Genomic DNA, 20873 nt, shown 5'->3' on the forward strand with positions numbered 1-20873 from the left:
AACTGCACTGGCTTATGTGCACCACTTTATGTGGTTAACTGCACCACTTTATGTGGTTCACTGGGTGCAAGAGATGAATTAGGCCCCTGTTTATTAGCTGAAGAGTAGGTGCTCTGAATTAGCCTGGGAGCGCTCTGTAAAAGGGTACTTCATGCTTGTAGAAGACTCCCGTACACTGTTTTTTAAAGAATCTCAGTTTGTTTCTTCCTATACCTGTTCTTTTGTGTTTAGGGTGGCAATATATTGGGCTCAAAACAGAGCATCTACTTAATAAAAGGAAAAGTCCATTTTCCCCAAATTAGTCCTTAAAATGTAGCTTCTTTAAATTATTTTTTTCTTAAAACTATAGGCATGGTGTGTTATTTTTTTTTCACAACATTTGCAGAGCTTTAAAAAAAACTTTATGGGTTAGAGTGAAGTCTATAAGGACAGCTGAAGATACTGGGTTTTTCATTCAGGTTTTGTTTCACAAGTGCAAAATAATGTTTGTTTCTAAAATATATTTACAATGGGTTTTTGACCTCTAACTTTTGCTATTGACAAGTGATTTGTTTGGACTTTATCAATGTTACCACTAATACATGCTGAGAACAGTATTGTTTGGTGATGTGCAAAAGGGAAAAAGCAAGCACTTTTAGATGAGAAAATGTGAGGCCTGTTTTGGTTTCACTTGCAGATGGTGGTCAAATTTAAAACAGGACTGAAGTGGTTCACCTGCCTTTGACAGTGGAGTTAAGGCATGATATATATATATTTTTTAATTTTCAAAATTTTTTTAATCTGTCAGGCTGTTCAGCACTTGAATGATCTGACTAGCTGAACAGTTTCAGGTATCATAAAGATATACTGATAAATTATTTAGGAAGTACACGGAAGAATCAGAGCTGGAATCTGAAGGGAAAAGTTCTCAAAGGACTGTTTGGTGCAAATAAGCATGCTTGTGATAGGCTTGTCCAAATCCCAGCGTGCCGATTAACTACAGACTAACATCACCGCTTTCATAGCGGTATTTAGTTCAATTTATGCAAATCTATAATTTGCCTTTAATTAATTTGATGTATGCCTGCTTACAGCATTTGCTGAAAGTGTGGAACGTTACATCTAAGGGTTCAAGTGCATAATGCCCATTTATGTATTGCACGAGTAATAAATCATCATAACTGAGTTGAAGAAAATGATCAGATTACCTTCGATGTGATGAATAGCATAGCATAAGCTATTGAGGGATTTAATTGTAAGTATTTGCAGCAAAATTACTGAGGATTTGTGGTCTTGGTTCTTACACATAAATGAGGCTAACAATATCTGCCTTCTTTAGGACAACGGTTTTCTGAAATGCAGTTTCTAACGCTCTGGTACAGTAGTGAGTCTTTGCGTATTTGATTGAGCTGGTGGCTTCATGACTGTTTAACCCTTAGCAAACTTATTGATCTCCAGGAAAGCTAGCAGATGCTGGTATCTTTAGCAAATGTGTCCTGAGAAGTATGAAGTAAAAAGGACACTTTTCTGTGATGTTTCTATGATTTTGAGGCAGGTGCAGTTTAAAAATAGTAGCGCACCTTATAAGTATGTATCTTTAAATTGAGTGTGGATGGGTCTTAATCTTAAAAAACTCCTCAAGATTTGTAAAAATATACTGCACTCGTATGGTGTTATTATAAATACGTGTGGGTAATATGATGTGTGATAACCATTGCATTGCTTCTAACCATAAAACATGCTTCAAAAAGAATTGATCCCAACCAAACTGTGAATGTGATTTTGTCGGTGTTGCCTTGTAATAAGATGTATTAGTTATTCTTCAGCATCTCTGCAGCTTTTCCTTCCCAGCATTGTTTTTATGTTATTCCCTACTCATATTGTTCTTTCACTCATCTGCTTCCTTTTCTGCCTCCAGGATGAGATTCTGTGCCAAATCAATGCTTCTATCTGACTGGCTTTTTCTGGTCTATGTGTTAATGGTCTGCTGTAAATTGTTGTCCGCCTCTAGCCACCATCCCCGGGGACATACAGGTAGGAGCTTTTTGAACTCATTGCATGCTACTGAGACCAATTAATACCGCTTGCAGAGTGTTAGGGCCCTCTCTTTAGCAATGGATAATTGATGTGGCTGTTGACAACATGCTATAATCGGTGCAATGGGTTAAAAATACAGCAACAACCAAATGAGTTACTGTAGAATTTCATGGGGTTTTCTGCTAGTTTTATGTAGTGAAATCACTCCACAAAATCTGTCCAGTGAGCTTAATGACTGCTAGGAGTTCTGGATTTTTTGTGCCCTCTTGCTTTATCCCTTTTTTGTACTGCTCTGAAATGTATCTTTATCTTCCCCTTCTTAATCCAGTAGTTATCAGGAGACTTTACAATGGTATCATTGACTTTGGTGAGCAATAGATCAAAGCCCTAAGACTACATGAGCCACTTCTTTCACTAAGTAACACAAATACTGAACTGCGGTTTAGTTCAGCTTGTGGTATGCTACTTTTTTCCTGCATAGTGAGGCAAACGGAAAGATAATTGCATTTAAGAGAATGCACTATTCCAGTAAGATAATCTACCAGCCACAATATAGTATCTTGTATATGACAGAATGACAGAAGTAGCTCAGAACAAGCTGGGTTGTTTTCATAAATTGATACTGGACTGGAACTTGGTAGTAATGAGTCTGTGCTAGGACGATGCAGAGACCCCAGCTTGAATACAGAAAGAAATATAGATGTATTAGTGCTAATAACCTGTATCACCTTTGACCCCAGAAGCAAGAGAGGTAAAGCTAACAAAATACCACCTGTGGGCTCTGCTTTTAGGAGAGGTTAAAAACCTGGCAGCACCCTAGCGGTGAGAAGACTGGACTCTCAGTTCTGTAGTTAGTGTCGTGCTGGTTTGGGGATTTCTGCAAGTGCTCCTATTTGTGCTGTAGTCTCATTCTTAGATGAGGTGTGTGGCCATTAATCCATATATAGTGTTGTTAGCTCTGAGCCAGATTCTCATGGGTCCGTGTCTAATGTTAGCATCCGCTTCAGCTCAGTGCTAGGAAGTGGGGATGCATTTGTTAGAGGGCTCATCCTCCAGATGAGACAACCTATTGATCTCTTTCCTGGCTGCTTCTGGTGGGTGTCTAGCTGAAGGATCCTCATGAGCTTGCCAAAATCTTTTCAGTCCTGGCACGCACAACTGAATGTGACCTGCATACGGCTGCTGTGTCTATATCTACATGCTCACAGCACATCAGCAATGTGTGTAAGAGTTGCACAGCAAACCTCTGTGCTCTGGGTTCCCTGGTGCTGTGGAGCTTTCTTACCATGCTCTGACATGTCATCTGTCATGGCCCATTCAGACTGAGCCTGTTGCTTCATTCAAGATTTATTGAAATTTAGCCTTTTGGGTTTTCTTTTGGGTTTTCTCTGATGCATGGATGAGTAGGGTTTATCAGCAGTTCAAGCGTGCTGGTTTTGTTTGAACACCTTAGGTTTTGAGCTGTTTAAAATGGATTCCAGCCCACTGCTTTCTGTTGGGTGTCTGTCACCTTTCAGTGGCAGAGGATTTGGCCAAAAACTACAATTCAGCAGTAAGTGTGCTAGAGTTACTGACAAAATGCCAAAATAATTGGGCACTATTTCTTTCAGTCCCTGCTAGATGAGTTTTCCATGCAGTGACGTGTGTTTGCCATAAGATGCAGTCACAGGTCAAGGAGAATAACTGAGAAGTTTCAGCAAAAGCCTATAAAGTAATTGAATACAGGGTGAGGGAATGATCCACGTTACCTTTTTGCAGGTAGCTGTTATGGAAACTGGCTAAATTGCTTCACTGAGGAAGGGGGTCTACACACAATGACAAGTTAATTAGGCCCTCTTGACCTTTCCTATAAACAACTGTTGCTTAGCAGTGCATTTCAGAGCTGATTAAACAATTGAAGTTACTCTTCAGACCTCAGCAGAACCTGGAGAATAGACTTCTGCAGCGTTTGTCATTCAGGGAAGAGTCTTGTAAGAAGGAATGTTATTTTTGTCTTTTTAAGATGCACTTTGCATGTGTACCAAAGGGAAATACGTGTAATAAGGCAGCAGTGATCTTCTTTTGAGGGCTCATATGATGAATACTCATTATGTGTCAGGTAAATTATGGCAATCTTTTAACGTAACATTTCAGAATGCTTGACTGCATACTTTTAACTGAGACTAAGAATTCTTTTCCCTGTATCAAAGAGGTATTGTAAAACACAATCAAGCTGCTCGACTGTTAAGCACATTTGCTTACAGTGCTTTTTCTGGTAGGCTAAAAAAAGGTTCTGCTCTTCATTAAATAGCGAGGTCAGATTGTGGAGCTTTTCTTCAAATAGATTCCATTGAAGCTGGAACCTTCATGTACCTTTTTAGACTCATGGTGTCATATTCTTCCCCGGACATGAGTTTCTCTCATGCGTACACTGAAGTCACCCCATCCCACTTTATGATTCCATGTGCCAGTTGCAAATCACCCCCATTTTTGATTATCCAGCTCCCCGTATCTGGTGCATGGCATCATTGAGCATTTGGAGGACCCTACTGAAGGGGCCTGCATTTTCCACCTCATTTTTGAGGTGGGAATTTTTGAGGAATTTCTAATGTATGATCGGATCTGTGATGTGATCTGATAAGTGAACAAAGCAATATCTTGCTCCTTGCTGATTTGCATCAGGAAAGCAAATATTTTTTCTTTTAGTGTAGCCCTTTTAATGGAAAGCAAATAATTAGCCTCATCTGGTTAAAATAAATTAACATGTTCTCAGAGGGCAAATGAGATTAAAAACATAAATTCTGGTCAATAGACAGCTTTCACATTTTTCAAAGTAAAATGTCTTGGAGCATGTTAGATGGTAGAGAGATGAATTCAGGCTTTGGGTTTGGCAAAGACTGTCCTATGTCCCTTAGGTAAAGCAGCCATAACCTAGCAGGTTTATATTGAGGTGGGAAATACCTGCTGTTTATGAGACATGAGGTGCCTACCTTATGATACTTTAGGAGCAGCTGTTTTTTAAGAATGTGTTGTATGACCCTGAAAATCAGTGTTTCAATCTATGTGTTTGACATCACTAGTTTCTTTTGAAAACATGCTTACTCGTTACATCTAAGAAAGTTTATTAACCAAAGGCAGACAATAGAATTGAAGCTGAAAAGTGGGGATTGACTTTTTTTCTTTTCAAAATACTGTGATTTTTAAGGAGCCTAATCCAGGAAAAGACACTTATCGACTTTGGTCCTGTTAGATGGCACCTGAAAGAATGACATTCGGCAGCTGTCTCTGTAATATTCAGATGGGGACAGGGGTTAGATCTTTAAGGACCCAGAAGCCATCCTGTTGCTGAAAAGTGAGAGACAATGGTATTGAGCAATCCCTTTGACAAAAAAGGTCTCACCACTGTAATAAAGCATAGGACAGGCCTAACCCCTTCTTTTGTTCTGCAGTATATTCACTGTTATCAAATAACTCTTAGCGGAGAAAGAGACCGTTCAATCTAGCAAGACAGTCCTGCCATTGCTTTGAAGAAGTTTGGAATCTTGAGCCCAGCTTGGAGGTCTCAGCCTATTTTTCATTTAAACAGTGTAATTGCTTTGACTAGCAGAGTTAACTAGGCAAGAGGTAGGGGAGAAATGTTCCTTCTCTTTACTGTTAGATCACTGAGGATGCTAGTTATCAGATTATTTCAGCAGGCTCCCTGTACAACTTTGTAGAGAAGACAATTCAGAATATTCGTCTGAATTCGTTGCTCTGAAGTACCCTTTTGAAGAGTTTGTCTTTTGCACTGATAACAGCAGAGAGAAGCATGGGCACCAACCTTACTAGAGCTATTTAAAATTGGGCAGTATTTCAGGCTCCCAGAGTTCCTGACTGATACCAATATAACTATCAATTCCATGCTGTGCTGAATGAAGCAATGTACGTTTAGTACCAGGAAAGATTTGTTTCCACCTCACTGTTGTAAGTCAGGATCCACAAATGATGAAGCATTGAATAGAAACTTCCTCAGGTCGCCTCACCTGGGGGCTGGACTTGTAGATCATTAATTAGTGCAGCCAGCTGAGCAATTTCTGTCATGAATTACCAGTGCAGCTTGGTTTTTCGTAAGGCTGCTGCATTTTATTTTTATGTGGTAGCGCTCACCTGAAATACTTCCAGCCGCCTTCTGCTTGCTGAACGATCTAGATTTTGGAGAGTCCATTATTAATATGTCTGGAATTCATATATTTAAAATACACCTGTAGGGCCAAATTTGTCTCTGAATTTGTCTTACTTGGTTCACATTTTCTCTTTTTGTGTGTGTGTGTGTGTGTGTGTGTGTGTGTGTGTCTGTGATTTCAAGTGAGGACTTCTGCCCTAATGGTCTGCTTGCAGGATGGTGCAGAGCATAGGGATAAATCACTGAATGCACTGGGACACAGCTTGGTTGTCTTGCCAACTGGAGGAATGAGTAGTAACCTCTTTTCTTAGAGTTTATTCCTCGCTGCTCTGCAGATGGGTAATTTACAGGGTTATCAGAGGTTTAATGGGAGAAGTCTTATTAAAAATGCCAATGACAAGTCAAATGTGCATGACCGTGGAGACTGGGAAGTGGGTTCATAAGGGAATTACCAGCATCCCAAGCTGTTGAAAACTCTACCTCTTTGCTTAGTGAAATGCAGCAGAAAATCTAATTTGCTGCCTGGTATCTTGGATGTGATCTCCAGCAACCAGGATGCTGTCTTGGCTGGTTTTCAGAGGACCAGCGATTTCCGTCATGTGTGAAAGATGGGCTTCTTTTGTAGACTGTGCTGTGCAGGGCATGCACCGGGACCTGAGCTAATTTTCTGGGTTTCTATGAGCATTCTCCCTTGTGCTCTTCTAACTGCTGCTTGAAAAGGGTGAGACAGATGCATGGAAAATCTCAGCTCACATAGGAGCAATCTGGGTGAATAATGCAGCAGTGCCCCTTGATGCAAAAGACAAAGGCTCTCCTTGCTTGCTGCTGTTCCTGTTCTGCCCTTGCTAGTGCTTAGGGCAGGCAGAGCCTGTTTAGAGTGTGTCCGCCTCTGATTTCCCACCTGTCTTTGACTGCTCTCTGAAGAGGTGCCGGTCTAGCCTACCAGTGGGAAAATCCAGGTCACTGGTTTGTCACAGAAGCAGACCTCCTGTCACTGGGCATGGTAATACCTGTCACAGGTATTGCATGAACATGGGTCTGGTGCAAAGGTCTGCTGCTGATGGACTGCAAACCAGGCCAGCTGAAGGCAGTACAGAGGGTTGTTAAACAGCTGACTTAACACAAGTCCTTTCTGTGTCCCAGACAGCAGAGAAATCAGTACCTTGGAGGAGTGGAAGAATCCCTCCCAAAACTAGAAGCCACTCTAACACACTGGGAGAGTACATGCTGCGTTGCCCTCTGTCAGGCAGCAAGAGTCAATAGCAGCCAAGGTTAGGTAAAAACTTGTTCAGTTCCCTGCTTTACCAGGAGCACACCCTATGCTGATACCAGGTGAAGAAGAAATGAACGGCACAGTTCTTCTGAAGGACAAACGAAGGATTCAGCGATGCTGTTGGACTAGACCTGGGGGCTGAGTGGCAGGTGTGCGTAAATGATACTGGGATCATCCCTGCACAAAACAGCAATTCATGTATTGAGGCATGTATCAGACATTGTTTCGGTCTGCAGGGCCCTCTGAGTCTTTTTTTTTTTTTTTTCTGAATGTGAAATGTTACTGTCAGCTGGAATTCAGACCTGTTAATACCTCTTGATAGTGCTTTAGGTTTCAGGTTGTTCCACATCAGTTGCAGCTGCTCACATCTTTAAGTACTTTGTGGGCAGAATCCTGCCCCTAGTAGAGTCAGAGGAGAAATGTCTCCCTTATGCTGGTGTGGGGACTTCATCTGCTTAAGTGAAGGCTGTGTGTCTGAAAATGCAGCGTTGTGTTAGAAACATTGCTGCTTTCAAGGAAGAAGGGGAAAAACAGGCTTCTGGTTCCCCCCTGATTTTTGGGCTGGGGCACCATTCATTATAGCGGTGCTGTTGGGGTGCTGAGGGCTCGGCTCCCCGCTCCACCAGAGGGCTCTGCAAGGCTGCAAAAGGGGCTTCAGCGCACAGCTGCAGATGGGCACTGCTCTTGCTGATTTAAGTCTCCTGATTTAAGTCATAACTGTGCATTTTACTAATTAGAATTATGAGTCCTTTGTATTTCAATGGGTCAGATGTGGTTAATGCACAATAAGCTTTAGTCCTTTGTTCTGTTTAACTCCTTTTATGTCTTAATGTTTTATTCAGTGTGTTATTTATGCGTTTTATTATCCAGCTTCTAAATATAGGCTAGCTACAATATACAGCCATGGCTGTAATCTCTTGAAGTAATAAGGTAGGAAAAGCAATTCAGTTGAGCAATAGGATCCCTTTAAGACAGAATGGAGCAGAGTTTGCTGCATGAAGTTTGCTGGGATATTTATTTTTTGAGAAGAAAAAAGAGGAAAGGCACAATTTTTTATTTTTTTAAGGGTGCGGGGGACTTTAAATAACAGTGGGAACTTGTTATATGTATGAGAGATTTTTTTTGACAAAGACTGTGGATACATAAATGCTACCAGTACCAAGAAATTCAGTGTTAATTTAGTCTTTTATAGGGTAAAACATAGCTTCTGTTACAGTTTTGCATGAATGTGCACTTTAGCTGAGAGGAATATGATTGTATATGAAAAGATTTATATATTCCAGGGAGTTAGGGGAAAGAATTACAGATGAACTGAAGAATGTGTAGGTTTTGTTTAGCATATTTCATCAGGTTCAAAAGAGGTGTGTATGCATGTGGGGGAGTTACATAACAAAAAGAAAGGAGATTTTTGAAAGGTGCAGTCTCATTTAGCGCAAAAATGGTCAAGTCTATTGTATCAACGTGTGTAGCAGGGGGCTGAAACCAAGCTCTTTCCAGCAATATCAAGGTGACCCTATTCTAAAGCCATTGGAGAAAGCTTGTGAAAATATTGTCTTTTACTTTATTCATCTTGCATTGGCAACGTCATTTTTTATTACAGCTGGTATGTGCAATAAATGGTGATCTTTATGTTCCATTGACCAAAGTTCCAACCGAGAAAGCTTTCTTTGTTCTTTTTTTTCTTTTAATCTACTTCCTCCTGATTTAGAACTTGTATTACAAAACAGTACCCATATTGCAAATGGGTATGCTTGCCCTAATGTGGGGAGAAAGATGTGGCTGGATAAGTGGAAATGCGCAAATAGGATGGAAAGCGTCTTGCCCTCAGTATTTACTTGAGTGAAGTGATGCAATGAAAAGTGGAACATGTTCTACTGGGGAGCTGTGCTCTGGGTTTACATGGAGGTCAGCATGCTGAGTCCTTGGGAGGATGGATGCTTGAGTGATGAAGGCAGTAAATTGAAATGTAAAGGATTTGCTTTGAAATGATTGAAAGACTTGCCTAAGATGAAGTCCTGAACCCACCGAAGGGGGAGTTTGTGATTCTTCTGTGGTTTAGTTTCCAGCCTGCTCCAGATATGTGATATGGTTTTTGGTCCCAACAGAAAAGTTAGACTTTATAGTTATGGTTTTATTAACGCTTAAGCCAGTCATTCTTACAGAATTCATCATTTAGTGTTTTGCAAATCACTGCCATTTTGAGGGATGGAAATTACTTTAGGGTCTGTTCTGCTATTGATCAACATGTCTGTGCTTACTGCATGGGTTGCATTGCCACAGCCTTACAATCACATTAATTGTAATAGCAGCTCAGAGCCTGCCCCAAACTTAAATTCCAATTTTAATGTAACTGTAAGGCTTTGTGCTACTGGAAAGCTTCATCCCAAAAGAGGGACTGCACAGGCTTGAAAAAAAATTCAAGCAGAGCAGGAAATCAGTTGTCGTGCTTGGCTCTACCACGTTTGGCCCCACCTGTGCCTACTCCACAAAGACACGTGAAGACCTCAGCTCTGTTCTCATGCCAGGCAGTTTCTCTTGCCAGAGAGCTGCCTTGGTGTTGATTTGGGAGTTTATGGTGTGAATGTGGCTGGTGTCAAGGACATGGTTGGGCAAGCATCTTGTCTTGGAAAACAAAAATGTTTAACTAACAGCAGAAGAACCTGCAGATGGATTTTTTTTAAACTAACATTTAAGGATATTGTTGGAGGAGCACCTTCAAATTGCTGCCAGTATCCCTTTGCTGCAGCTGTCTGTTTTTCAGTCTTTGGCAGCTTTCTTGCATTCTTTCAGGAGAGTGACAACTGGTAGAGAACAATAGATTCTAAATCAGGAGATTAAAGATGTCTTGTAGGGTTCAGCAGGATAATCTCTCCTCATCAGACTGGAGATGCTACCCATCAGCACAGGAGTGGAGGCTACACCTGACATCCATTATCTTCCAGGGTGGCAATCTTTAATGATACTTTGCTGATAACAAAAGTTATGAGCAGAAAAATCTAGGATCAACGTTTCTATTACTTAGTGTTTGACCTGCCTTTATTTTTTCCCCTTTATTTCCACTGTTGTTTCTCTGATGGACATCATCCACATGTCTTGTGGCCCAGTGACGGTCACTATTATTTTGACTTACCTGGTCATCATCTCTTAAAAACGATAAGTGTGAGGCAGGTTTTCTCTGGGTTTTTATTTACTGCTTGCATATTTCTGATAAATTGTACCATTAGTTTCACACCCTGAGTTTCCTTAAAGTAGCATCCTAAGATGTAGTGAGTATTTTAGAATAAATGGCTTTCTTTTACTGTGCTTTTTTTTTTTTTTTTTTTTTTTATTGCACGGCAACAAATTGCTGCAAACTAGCGTGGTGTTATACTTCTGGGGTGGAACATCAGGACTGGAATGTAACAGATCGTGGTTGTGTTAACAGGTGTTTGCAGGGTGTTGCCTGTGGCTGATTTTGTTTCATGTTGGCTGTTGATGCCTGATTAGCAAAAGTGAATGTAATTTAAATGCATCAAGGTAGCCTTTCCCATGCATTCTATTTTCAGGTTGGGTGAAAAAGCGTAGAGAATCTCTTCTGTTTTGTATGTCATTTCTTCTATTGCTCCTTTTTTGCTTGGGAGATGTCCCTCTACATTAGCAAGTAATGGAAGTGGATAGAGAGCACGCTGACCTTCCTCCTTCACGCTGCCTCTGGATCATCACTGGACAGGACATGAAGATGAGGGAGTACAAGGCCTCTAAGGTGGCATTAGCCTGCTTGGGTCCAGCACAAGAGTTGTTCAGCAACTAACAGTGCAGAAGGGAACAGAACAGCATGCGAGTCCCTCGTTCCTATCTATGACCCTTGCGAGGTACCAGGTTGGATCCAGTGCTCTTCCTGATCCAGTGCACAGCACAATGAAAGACAATATCTCTTGAAAAAGAATATGGAAAATATGTGTTTTCCCTAGACAGACATCTTTATGGCTCTTTTACACTATCTTATGTGCCAAACAACTTGAAAGTATCAAGGCTTTCTGGCACGTTCCCTCTTCCTGCCCCAGTGATGTCATTTGCACTGTCTGGTGGTATAATAAAAAGTCTATCGAAGCACTGGAAATTAAGGAACCGTATTCTTTCATGAATAAACAATAATTGTGCAGGCACATTTTATTATTATTATTATTATTTAATGAGGGAAAATAAATAACTGGTCACCCAGAGGAATGGTGGCTGTCTCCTTATGACTTACTATTTTGAGATGTCCTTTTCTAAGAAAGTCAAACAGGAAGATCTTAGGCTGTATATTGTCTCTGATGTTTGTTCGTACTCCTAGGTATTCCTAGATTGTCCTTAGAAAATTCAATTTACTGTAAGTACGAAAATCAAGTCAGAGCATAATTTGAACAAAGTGCAAATTATGTCATTTGGCATAAATCACACCAGCAGTATGAGTGTCTGGCCCAGGTTGTGTATATGCTAATGATTTCTGTCTCTTCAGTCCTTTCAGCAGATGCTGGTTTTCCTCCAACAGAAAACAAAAGTCCAAAACCTAAATCATGTGAAATTTCTCATCTAAAAGAGTTGGAACGTGGAAAGAGGCCCCCTCTGTTGTCTAGGTGCACCCTGTTGGAGTTCGTACTGTGGGGTCACTTAAGAATTAAAATTGTACTGATACTTTTATTTTCAGTGCTTCTAAATACATCTTGCTTAAAAAAGAAAAAAAAGGAAATTTGCACTAAAAGTTGCCTTTTAGGACTGACACTTGCTTGACTGCATGTCCAAATAGGCTGTCTGTTTTGGGGACTGCCACTTGTAACATAGAGTTTAATTTCCTTGTATTGAGTTACTTTTTTCAGATTTTGGGCTATCTCTAAGGTTTCAGAAGTGGGGAAGGAACAACATAAATGGATTTCATGGGTTTTGCTGGTAGATCTATGCTCTAGGTGTGTGTGTTTTGTTTTTTTTATTTATTTTTATTTGTCAGAACAACAAAGGAAAAAGCGCTAGGCTGGCATTTCATTTGGAAATACTGACAGGTGCACTATTCTTCCCCCTGCCTTTTTTTTTTTTTAACTGGATATCCAAAAAACCCCACAACTTTGTGTTGACATCCTTTAGAAATGAAGTGAAATCGCTGCTGTCAGCAAAATGCAATTTACTGCAAGGGATGCAACAGTCTCCAAACAAGGAACCAAGATAATTAGTCTACAACTGACAAATAATTCTGCTATGCTAATGTCAAGAAACATCCAGACTGTGTCACATGGTAATTTCTGCCAAGCTAGACAGAAAAGAGAGTTTACTGTGAAAACATGTCCTCTTCTGGGGGAACAAATCTAATCCAACAGTGACTACAGAAAGCATTTTTCTGACCCTTCCCTAGTATCAAGGGATTTGGATTAACTGAATTCTGGATCAGAATCAAGGCCTGAGTCGGGTTTTCTGCAAAATCATTTCAATTTTTCTTCTGACTGTAGCAAGAACTGCGTCAAAACAGCATTATGAAAAACTATGGCTGCAACACGATCAGTTTACCAGAGGGATAAGGGTGATCCAGTATTCTCTCTGTGTTGAGTCTCAACAAAAGAGAAGGGTCTTTGCCTCAAGTGCTTCAGTCTAAACAAACAGCGATTTGCTGGAGTAACTCAGCTCTGGCAGCCAGACTCGCTGAAATCAAAGCGATACAAGGTGTTTGTCAGGAGAACACCAGGCGCTTTACAAGTGAAGTGTGATTACTCCCATTTAACAGATATGGGGCTGGAACACATGTGCACGGTGAATATTTCCAGGTCCTAGGAACAAATTGGGCTCAGTTGCAGAGCGGTGGCAGAGGTTATATTTAGATTGCCTTGCCTGGGACTTGGCGTCTGTGCCAGTATTTGTGCAAACGAGAGTACAGTACTTAAATGCCATCATTCACTGTAGCTGGACAGCACCGTGCAAAAACCTTTCAAAGCTGACAAGTGACTGGTAAGCTCCTTCCCAAACTTATTTCCAATGCTTCTTAGTCCCGAGTCCATTAGCTAAGTTGGTCTAAAGGCCATGCAAAGAAATGGCATTTTTGAAATATTATTAACATTTTGCATTGAATGCTAAATATTCTATTCTTGCAGTCAATTAAGTTTTGCTCACTATATTTTATTATGGACTATGACACAGGCTTTCAGACTGAGGTCCATTAAATAATAAATAGTATTAGCAAGGTCATTTCTCAACCAAGGAGAAGTTGTATGTTTTGAAATGAATTCAGTCGAGAGACGGGCAATGGGAAGATGATGTTTTGTGGCAGCCTCAGCAGATGGCTGTAATGAGATATTGCTAATTTTACTGCTCTTATATTAGCATGTCCACTGAGGACTGGTTTGCCACTTGCACATGGCCATGGGGGAGAGAAGTGGGGTCCTGTCTCAGGTGAGGTGATAATACAGTCGATAATACATGCCATCAGGGTGACACTCATCTTGTACAGAAGTCAGCGTGAGACACAGGTAACACAAAGGTAGCTAGTGTTGAGAGGCAGCATGTCCTGACCTCTGGCAGTGAAATGTTAAGACCACTCCCTTTAATCATGTCACAATGGCTCCTTGCTGAATCACAATGCTGGCTGACTCGAGGAGGAAGCATCGTGGTGCCCTGCTCAGGTCTCCTGTGAGGGGTGCAGTGGCTGTGACACTCCAGTGACATGTCTGTCCCTGTTCACTGGGACTGTACCATCTATACTGGACATACCACCCAGGGTGAGAAGCATGAAAGAAAGATGCCGGTCACTGGAGTTGTCTGGGTGATGTGGTGTGTTTAGAGCCTGTGTACTAATAGATAAGCTATACCAGCATAAAAGTGTATGTTGCAGATCTTAATTCCATTTTGTGTTAATGGATTTCTTAAATACCCGTCTTTCCATTTTCTCTGCACTTTTTTTCTGTAATTGATTTTCAATCAGAAAGTAGTATTTTTTTTAAAGTCACTGATGTAGCGTACTGTAAATAAAGCATTAAGCAAAGAATTGATGAATATAAAAAGAAGAGAGTATGAAATACACAAGGATAAACACAGTGCTTCAATAAGAGCATCCCTGTTTAAAGAACAACATCCAATTGCAAAGTGATCTCTGGGGCAATGAGAGCTACTTGTTATTTTTTGCATAAATCTGATAACTTAAGCTATCCGCTCTGTGAAAGGAAGATAATGTCAGGCTGATTGATAGAATGAACAGGACATGACAGTCTTCAAGGAAGAAGAAAGGCAGAAATCATTTTCTGTGGAGACAGGATCTCATGATGTTGTTGAGCATTTGATAAGCCAACTGAAATTCAGAAATCACATTTAAATTACAGAATGATGAAATGAGAGGAAGATAAATAGGTCTGTGCTAATGATTACATACTCTCTTGACTAGAATCAAAGATTAAATAATATATTGACATCTTCAGTTAATTCTGCTGTCCTGTATCCAAACAAGCATTAGAGTTTAAAATGGTTAAGCAGTAACCTGGTAAATACGTGCAAAGGCTGGGATTATTCTTCATGTTATATGTTTACATGCTACGCAGTATTTTTTTTCTGTGCAATGTTTATATGGGTATGTGAATTAGCAGGGCTTTAATATTACATTTAATTTTTTTTTAAAAAAAGTAGTAAATGGGCTTTTTGTGTTTTGGTATAGCAGCAAATCAAGGACATCTGTTTACTGATGAAACATAACTGTCTTAAATGAATGCTTCTGAAATTAAGCGCTTAGAGGCTCCTGGAGCTGGTGTCTTGCTCAGGCAAAGCTGAACTGAACATATGGCAGAAAATAAGGGCAGATATACGTGCAGATTTTCTGTAGAAAGCTGACTTTGGTGCCTGGTGCAATGTATAGTAAGTAATCACAGGGCAGCTCTGAGTTTTGCTTGTGACTCCAAGAAAATATTATTTATAGCAGCAAGAACTTGCTGGAAAGTGGAGGGGTTTTGTTTGTGTGCTTGCTTTCCAGGAAGGTTAACTTTTTTGTATATGGAGGACAACCTTTCTACTTTCTACAGTTTTTTCTACTGCTATATAAATCCCAAGGTTTATGTGGGTAAGTCCTCAGTGCTTAAAACAGATGAAATCTAAATTTTGATTCTTCCATTCTGCTGATGGTGTAGTTGAATGCCAGTACTGGTAGATGTTTATTGTGACACAGTTTACCAGTTGTCTCCTGTACACCAAAAAGAAAGCTTCATCTCATTCTTGTTAACTGCCACATCACTACTGCTGTCTGTCTGAATTTGATGCTGTGGATTCAGTGATAATTTAGCTTGTAGTAATTCTACAGAAATATTATTAAGATCTAAAAAATAGATATAAAAGAACAAGAGTCTCAGCAGCATCTCACAAAGCAGAGTGCTGATTGTGCAGCTGGACTGCTGAGGAAAGACTTGTCTTTTACCTCTCTCCTAGTCCCAAGTCAGCCCACCCACCTCTCCTTGCTTCCCTCCCATTCTGCTTGATTTGCTGGAGGAGTTCTTGCCTATTGATGTCTTACTGTAGAGTCCTGTTAAATCAGAAGTTTATCTTCTTCATAAATTGTTCTTTAGACTGCACCGTAACAACTTGAGTTGAGTTTAAATTGTTGTCATTGCCTCTGCTTCATCATCCACAAGTAATGATGTTGATAATGAAAATGTTATGCTATCATTTACCAATTCTGAGGCCCTCTGTTACCTATGAGGGGATGCTAAGAGGATAACAGAGTATCAGAGTTCTTTTTGCTCTGACCATCTCTACTCTGAGCTCCCAAGTATTTAAACAAGGCTGATGTGGGCTTTTAAGGCCAAGTTTAGCAAGCTATTTAGATCCCTGTTGCAGCGGATTAGTAGTCAGTAGTTGTCAGTAGTCTATTTTGAATGCGTGTATGCAGGGTAGTTGCAAAACTTCCATTTTAATTGCAATGAAATTTGAAGACTTCAAAGTTGTGAAGATACAAGTTGAGATGCTGCATATTACGAAGCTCTGTTTAAGATCCAGCATTTTATAGAATATCCTGAGTTGGAAGGGACCCACAAGGATCATTGAGTCCAACTCCTGGGTCCATACAGGACCACCCCCAAATCAACAGCGAACACCCCAGAATTACAGCTAAACAGCTGTGGGGTCAAAGCAGATCATGTCCTTGGAGTGATTTCACAGGCAGCACCAGGAATGAGCCAGAGCAGCCTCTCTTGTCCTTGTGCAGAAGGGGCAGACAGTTGCAATGTTTTTTCATTCAGTACCTGTTTTAGTTTCCACTTACTTTTGTCTTGGAAGATGTTGACAGCAAGGTGTACAGAAGTATCAACCTGACCATGACCCGGACAGCTCTCGTTAGCCATTGATCTTTACTCAAGTGCTTTCTACTCAACCTCCCCACTGGATGGCAGCAGCAGAACACATCCATGTACACTTTCGACTAAGTAGTGGGACTGTCCAAGTAAGAACATATTCTCTTCTCCCAGCTTTCATGTGACTTTCTTCTTACTTGTTCTGTTATTTGCCTTTCTGTATCCAGCAGAAGCACAGCTCAGTTTTCAGTTTCCTTGTCTCACAGTCTCTAAGGATGCAGATTCCTGTACTCACTTTTAGTGGGGCTGAGTTGGCCAGTGAGTTGGTGATGTGCTGGGGTGGGTTGGGCTGCAGCAGTGTCCACCCCAGCCCACTGCCCATCAGGCAGAACTTTACCTGGAAAGGGAACTGATGCTGAGCAGGAATATTTCCCTTCCAATTTTTATTAGGCTATATCAGCAGCAATTAAAACAGGCAGGTATTTACTGCCAGATAGCTTGGACAAATAATTTAATTTCCTGCTGCTTAAAAAATGATCTTCATCTTAGCAAGCTTTGTAATTAGATTTGACCTTGAGCAATCCCACATTCTTCATGTTACTTGAAGCTGTATCTGAATTTTTGAGGCTACTTAAAATTAAAAATGTTACTTAAATTTTGTAACAACATAATGTGTAGCACTGTACCTTCATATCATAACATGTTTCTTAACTAAATGTCATGATTTTATGCTTGGACCAACAATACGTGTGCCAGCATTTAAATGGGATCTAGCTCACCTCTGAGGCTAACAATCCATTGGGATGAAAGTGTGGGCAGTTCACCTCAGTGTCAGTGCAGTATTTTCTAGCTATTTTTGTGCAGAGCCTGTACAGTAAGAGAAAAGAGATTTGTATAGTTAAGGTTCTGCGTAGGATGAGAAAGGCCCACAAAAGTTAATATATTAATGATGGTGAGATTTTTGCTTATCTAGGTGGAGACTGAACTTCAATCAGGAGAGCAAGAGCTTTCTTACTCTTTGACTTCTGATCTCTTGCAACTAAATATTGAGATTTGATAATTTTTATTTTTTTAATTGTTCATGATTACTTAGTGCTGCGGCTAAAATGACAAGGTACATCTTCGAGCGCATCATGTTTTCTTTAGAGGTGATTCTAAGTTTAAGAGAAAATACTTGTATTTGATGAAGGGAGCTGAGTCAGGTATGAAGTATGCAAAGTAAAGAAGATATTACTGTTTGTTGCAAATGGGAAATAAGAGATCAAAACACAAACTATTTCCCTGCAGCAGCAGTACCTATAAATGTGACACCCAGTGACCGGAGAGTTAATGGTAATTCCACAGTAGTTCTTTTTGGTTATGTTGGAAAGACTTAATCCTAGCCACAGGTCCTAGTGATAGTGCTAGGCAAGCATGTGGACATAGTAAAGTAAGGAAAATTATTATATGGGGAAAAATCCAAACCTGAAACTTACTAGCGTAAGCCATATACACTAGCGGAATGTATTATCTGATGTTGTGCAGTGGAAATTGGGGCTGTCCGGTTTATGGGGCTAGAACAGCAGATGGATGTGTCTGGTTAGCTTAAAAGACCAAAGGAAAAATCTCACTGAAGGAGAACTTTAGGAGTGAAGAGATCTCTTAATTAGGGTTAATTGTGTCATTCAGAGAAGGTAACTTGTTAGCATTATTAATCTACCTTTCTGATTTGACCCTTTGGGAGTAATGCTGTGTATGCCCCAGGTGACAGATGACGGGAAATCCACAGAGAGGCCAGCAGTTCTAGCTGGAGGCCCTATGAAATAATCCATATGAAATTGGGGAGTTTAAAGGAAATTATGGAGTTTTAAGGGCACAGCATAGATGCGCACTGGGATTCTCTCCTGTGCGTTCATTAGAAAAAGATACAGTCTAGTCATTAGGTGATTTATGTAGCTGCAATAGTTATGTGAAAGGGCTGCTGTTAAGTAAATCCCTATGATGGTGTTTTGTTCCACGTATGGGGATTAGCTATGGGTGGCAAGAACAATGGTTCTCTGTTTTTTGGCCTGAGCAAGTTGTTTCTTCCTTCTCTTTAGTTCGTCTGTTCCATTCCAGTTTGCTCTTGTGTATTGTGATACTTGTCAATCCAGAAGCCCAGCATGTTCTGAATTAATTATGAAATGCTTCAGCGCGAATGAAACTGGGACTGTCACAAAGAACAAGAGATGGATGAGACTTACTGTGTTTAGTGAGGGGGTTTAATTTGTAGTGCTTTCCAGAATGGGAACCATACATACATCTTGCATTTTAAATGTCTCTTATCCCAGAAGGAATAAGAGTTCCTAAAAAGGAGCAAGATGTACGTAACTCTACAGTCCTTCTAACTGTCACTGAATCCCTGATAATTTTTTGAACCTGCTGTTCCAGTTCCAACCAAATGACAGTCTTAAACATTGTAAGGTGCCTAAACATTCGAAGAAAACAGCAGATTATGGCCCCCACTAAGAGAATGCTGCAGTGTGGTTATGAGGGTTACCTGTCCTGTGTGTCCTGGCACCTTGCTGGTTACTACACACCTACTCGTGAACCAGTGCTGATCCTGTAATTAAGGTGCACAGAAGATGCCTGAGCACTGTGAAACAGATGAGAATGGACAGTGGTGTGGGATGGGGACAGAAAATAGACATGTCATGGATGCAACTTTGATCATTATGCAATAGCACAATTGGTGAAGGATTATTTCTTAGTTGCCTCACAAAGAGACGATCTCTTCTGAAATGGGATTTGGCTTGTTTAATGTAAAAATAAATATATATATGTGTATATATATATTGGTTTCTTCTAATGGTAGAAGACAGTGATGATTTGGATGCTGTCTTTTTGTGGCACTGAGGCTGAGATGCCCCAGATGCACATTGAGTCTGGGGGCAATTCCAGCTGGCCTGCGGTGGTAGAGGAGGGGAACAGGTATTGCATTAGCTTATAAAATCCTGCAATGGCATACTTGGGCAGCTGCTTATGGTTGTGAGCTGTATCTGTTGTGTCAGTGCAGGCCACAATCCCAACACTGGGGTCTGTCCCTCCCAGGACAGCCATTGTTGGTCACACATATGACTGTCTAACTCGCACTTGATTTCTCTTCAATTAGATTTTGATTATTAGATACATTTATTTGAGAAGTAGCAACAACCTTTCTTTTTTTTTCATTTTTACTGAGCAGGAAAGATCGTTGATTTTAATGCTCCTGGGCCACCTTTTAGACACTTCCGAAAATCCTACCTGTGAAGTGTAACTCTTATTAGCCACTTTCATTATACGAGCGATGTCACTCCTCATCCTGAAGGGACAGGGAAGCACCAATGGCAGCCTGCCTACTGCGTCTCTTTAATCTTGTTTCGTGTTCAGTGCCAAAGTTCTGAAATCTATTTAGCAGGATCCCAAAAACAATTTCAAGCTGAGTGGAATAATGATGGAAAGCAACTGTTTAGCTAGCCAGGTCATAGAACTGCAGTGCTAAGCATTACTAGGAAGGACTTACTCCAAGTTTCTTGCAGAGTCACTGTTTTGAACCGTGGCAGCGAAAAGGGAAATATCTACCCTTGAAACCTGGAAGAAGTCTAATTTGAGAAATTTTATAGATTTATTTATGTGATAGTTCTGAGAAGACTTGCCCCCAGTGACCTAATTATGTCACCTGCATGCTGCACAACTTCGTACTCAAGCAAGACTGCCACAAGGCATGTGGGCTTTGTAGTGAATTTTTTTTTTTGTAAATTGGATTGCATCTTTTCTTTTTTCCCCTCAGTACAAGCTGCTGACTTAAACACTTTACCTGAGGTTGGAAGCTCCACTGATTTCTGTTTTGTTTTTCCCTTCCAAAAGGCCAAGGATGCAATGATAAAACTCATTTGTCTTTTTAATCTTCACCTTGTAATTAGAGCTAAGAGAAGCTGAAAAGAGATGCCAGGCAAGTAAGCTCTTTTCCTTTAAAAGCTCTCCGGGCACATAACTGAGTCTTGGGAGAGCTTTAAAGGAAAGCAATAATGAAAATCCTGCAGAAAAGGAAAAATAAGCCAACAAAATTAAGACTTAAGTGTGCTATTTTTATTCGGTGCTAGGGGGAAAAAGACTCTGCTGCCTCCTGGGTTTATTCTCAGATAAAACATTTGAATCACTAATTATTTTTAAGCATTCT

At 40.4% G+C, this 20873-nt stretch overlaps 1 protein-coding gene across 1 annotated transcript in view; it reads left to right on the top strand.

Annotated features, from left to right (window-relative positions):
* The window catches only part of TAFA4 (TAFA chemokine like family member 4), an 82380-nt gene that overhangs the window by 36959 nt on the left and 24548 nt on the right, over positions 1 to 20873 (top strand). The window contains exon 3 of the mRNA XM_035546990.2: positions 1898 to 2013. Coding sequence (XP_035402883.1) covers positions 1898 to 2013 — 116 coding nt within the window. The remainder of the gene's footprint in view (positions 1 to 1897; positions 2014 to 20873) is intronic.

This window comes from Cygnus atratus, chromosome 10, assembly GCF_013377495.2.
Source record: "Cygnus atratus isolate AKBS03 ecotype Queensland, Australia chromosome 10, CAtr_DNAZoo_HiC_assembly, whole genome shotgun sequence".
Classification (NCBI taxonomy): domain Eukaryota; kingdom Metazoa; phylum Chordata; class Aves; order Anseriformes; family Anatidae; genus Cygnus; species Cygnus atratus.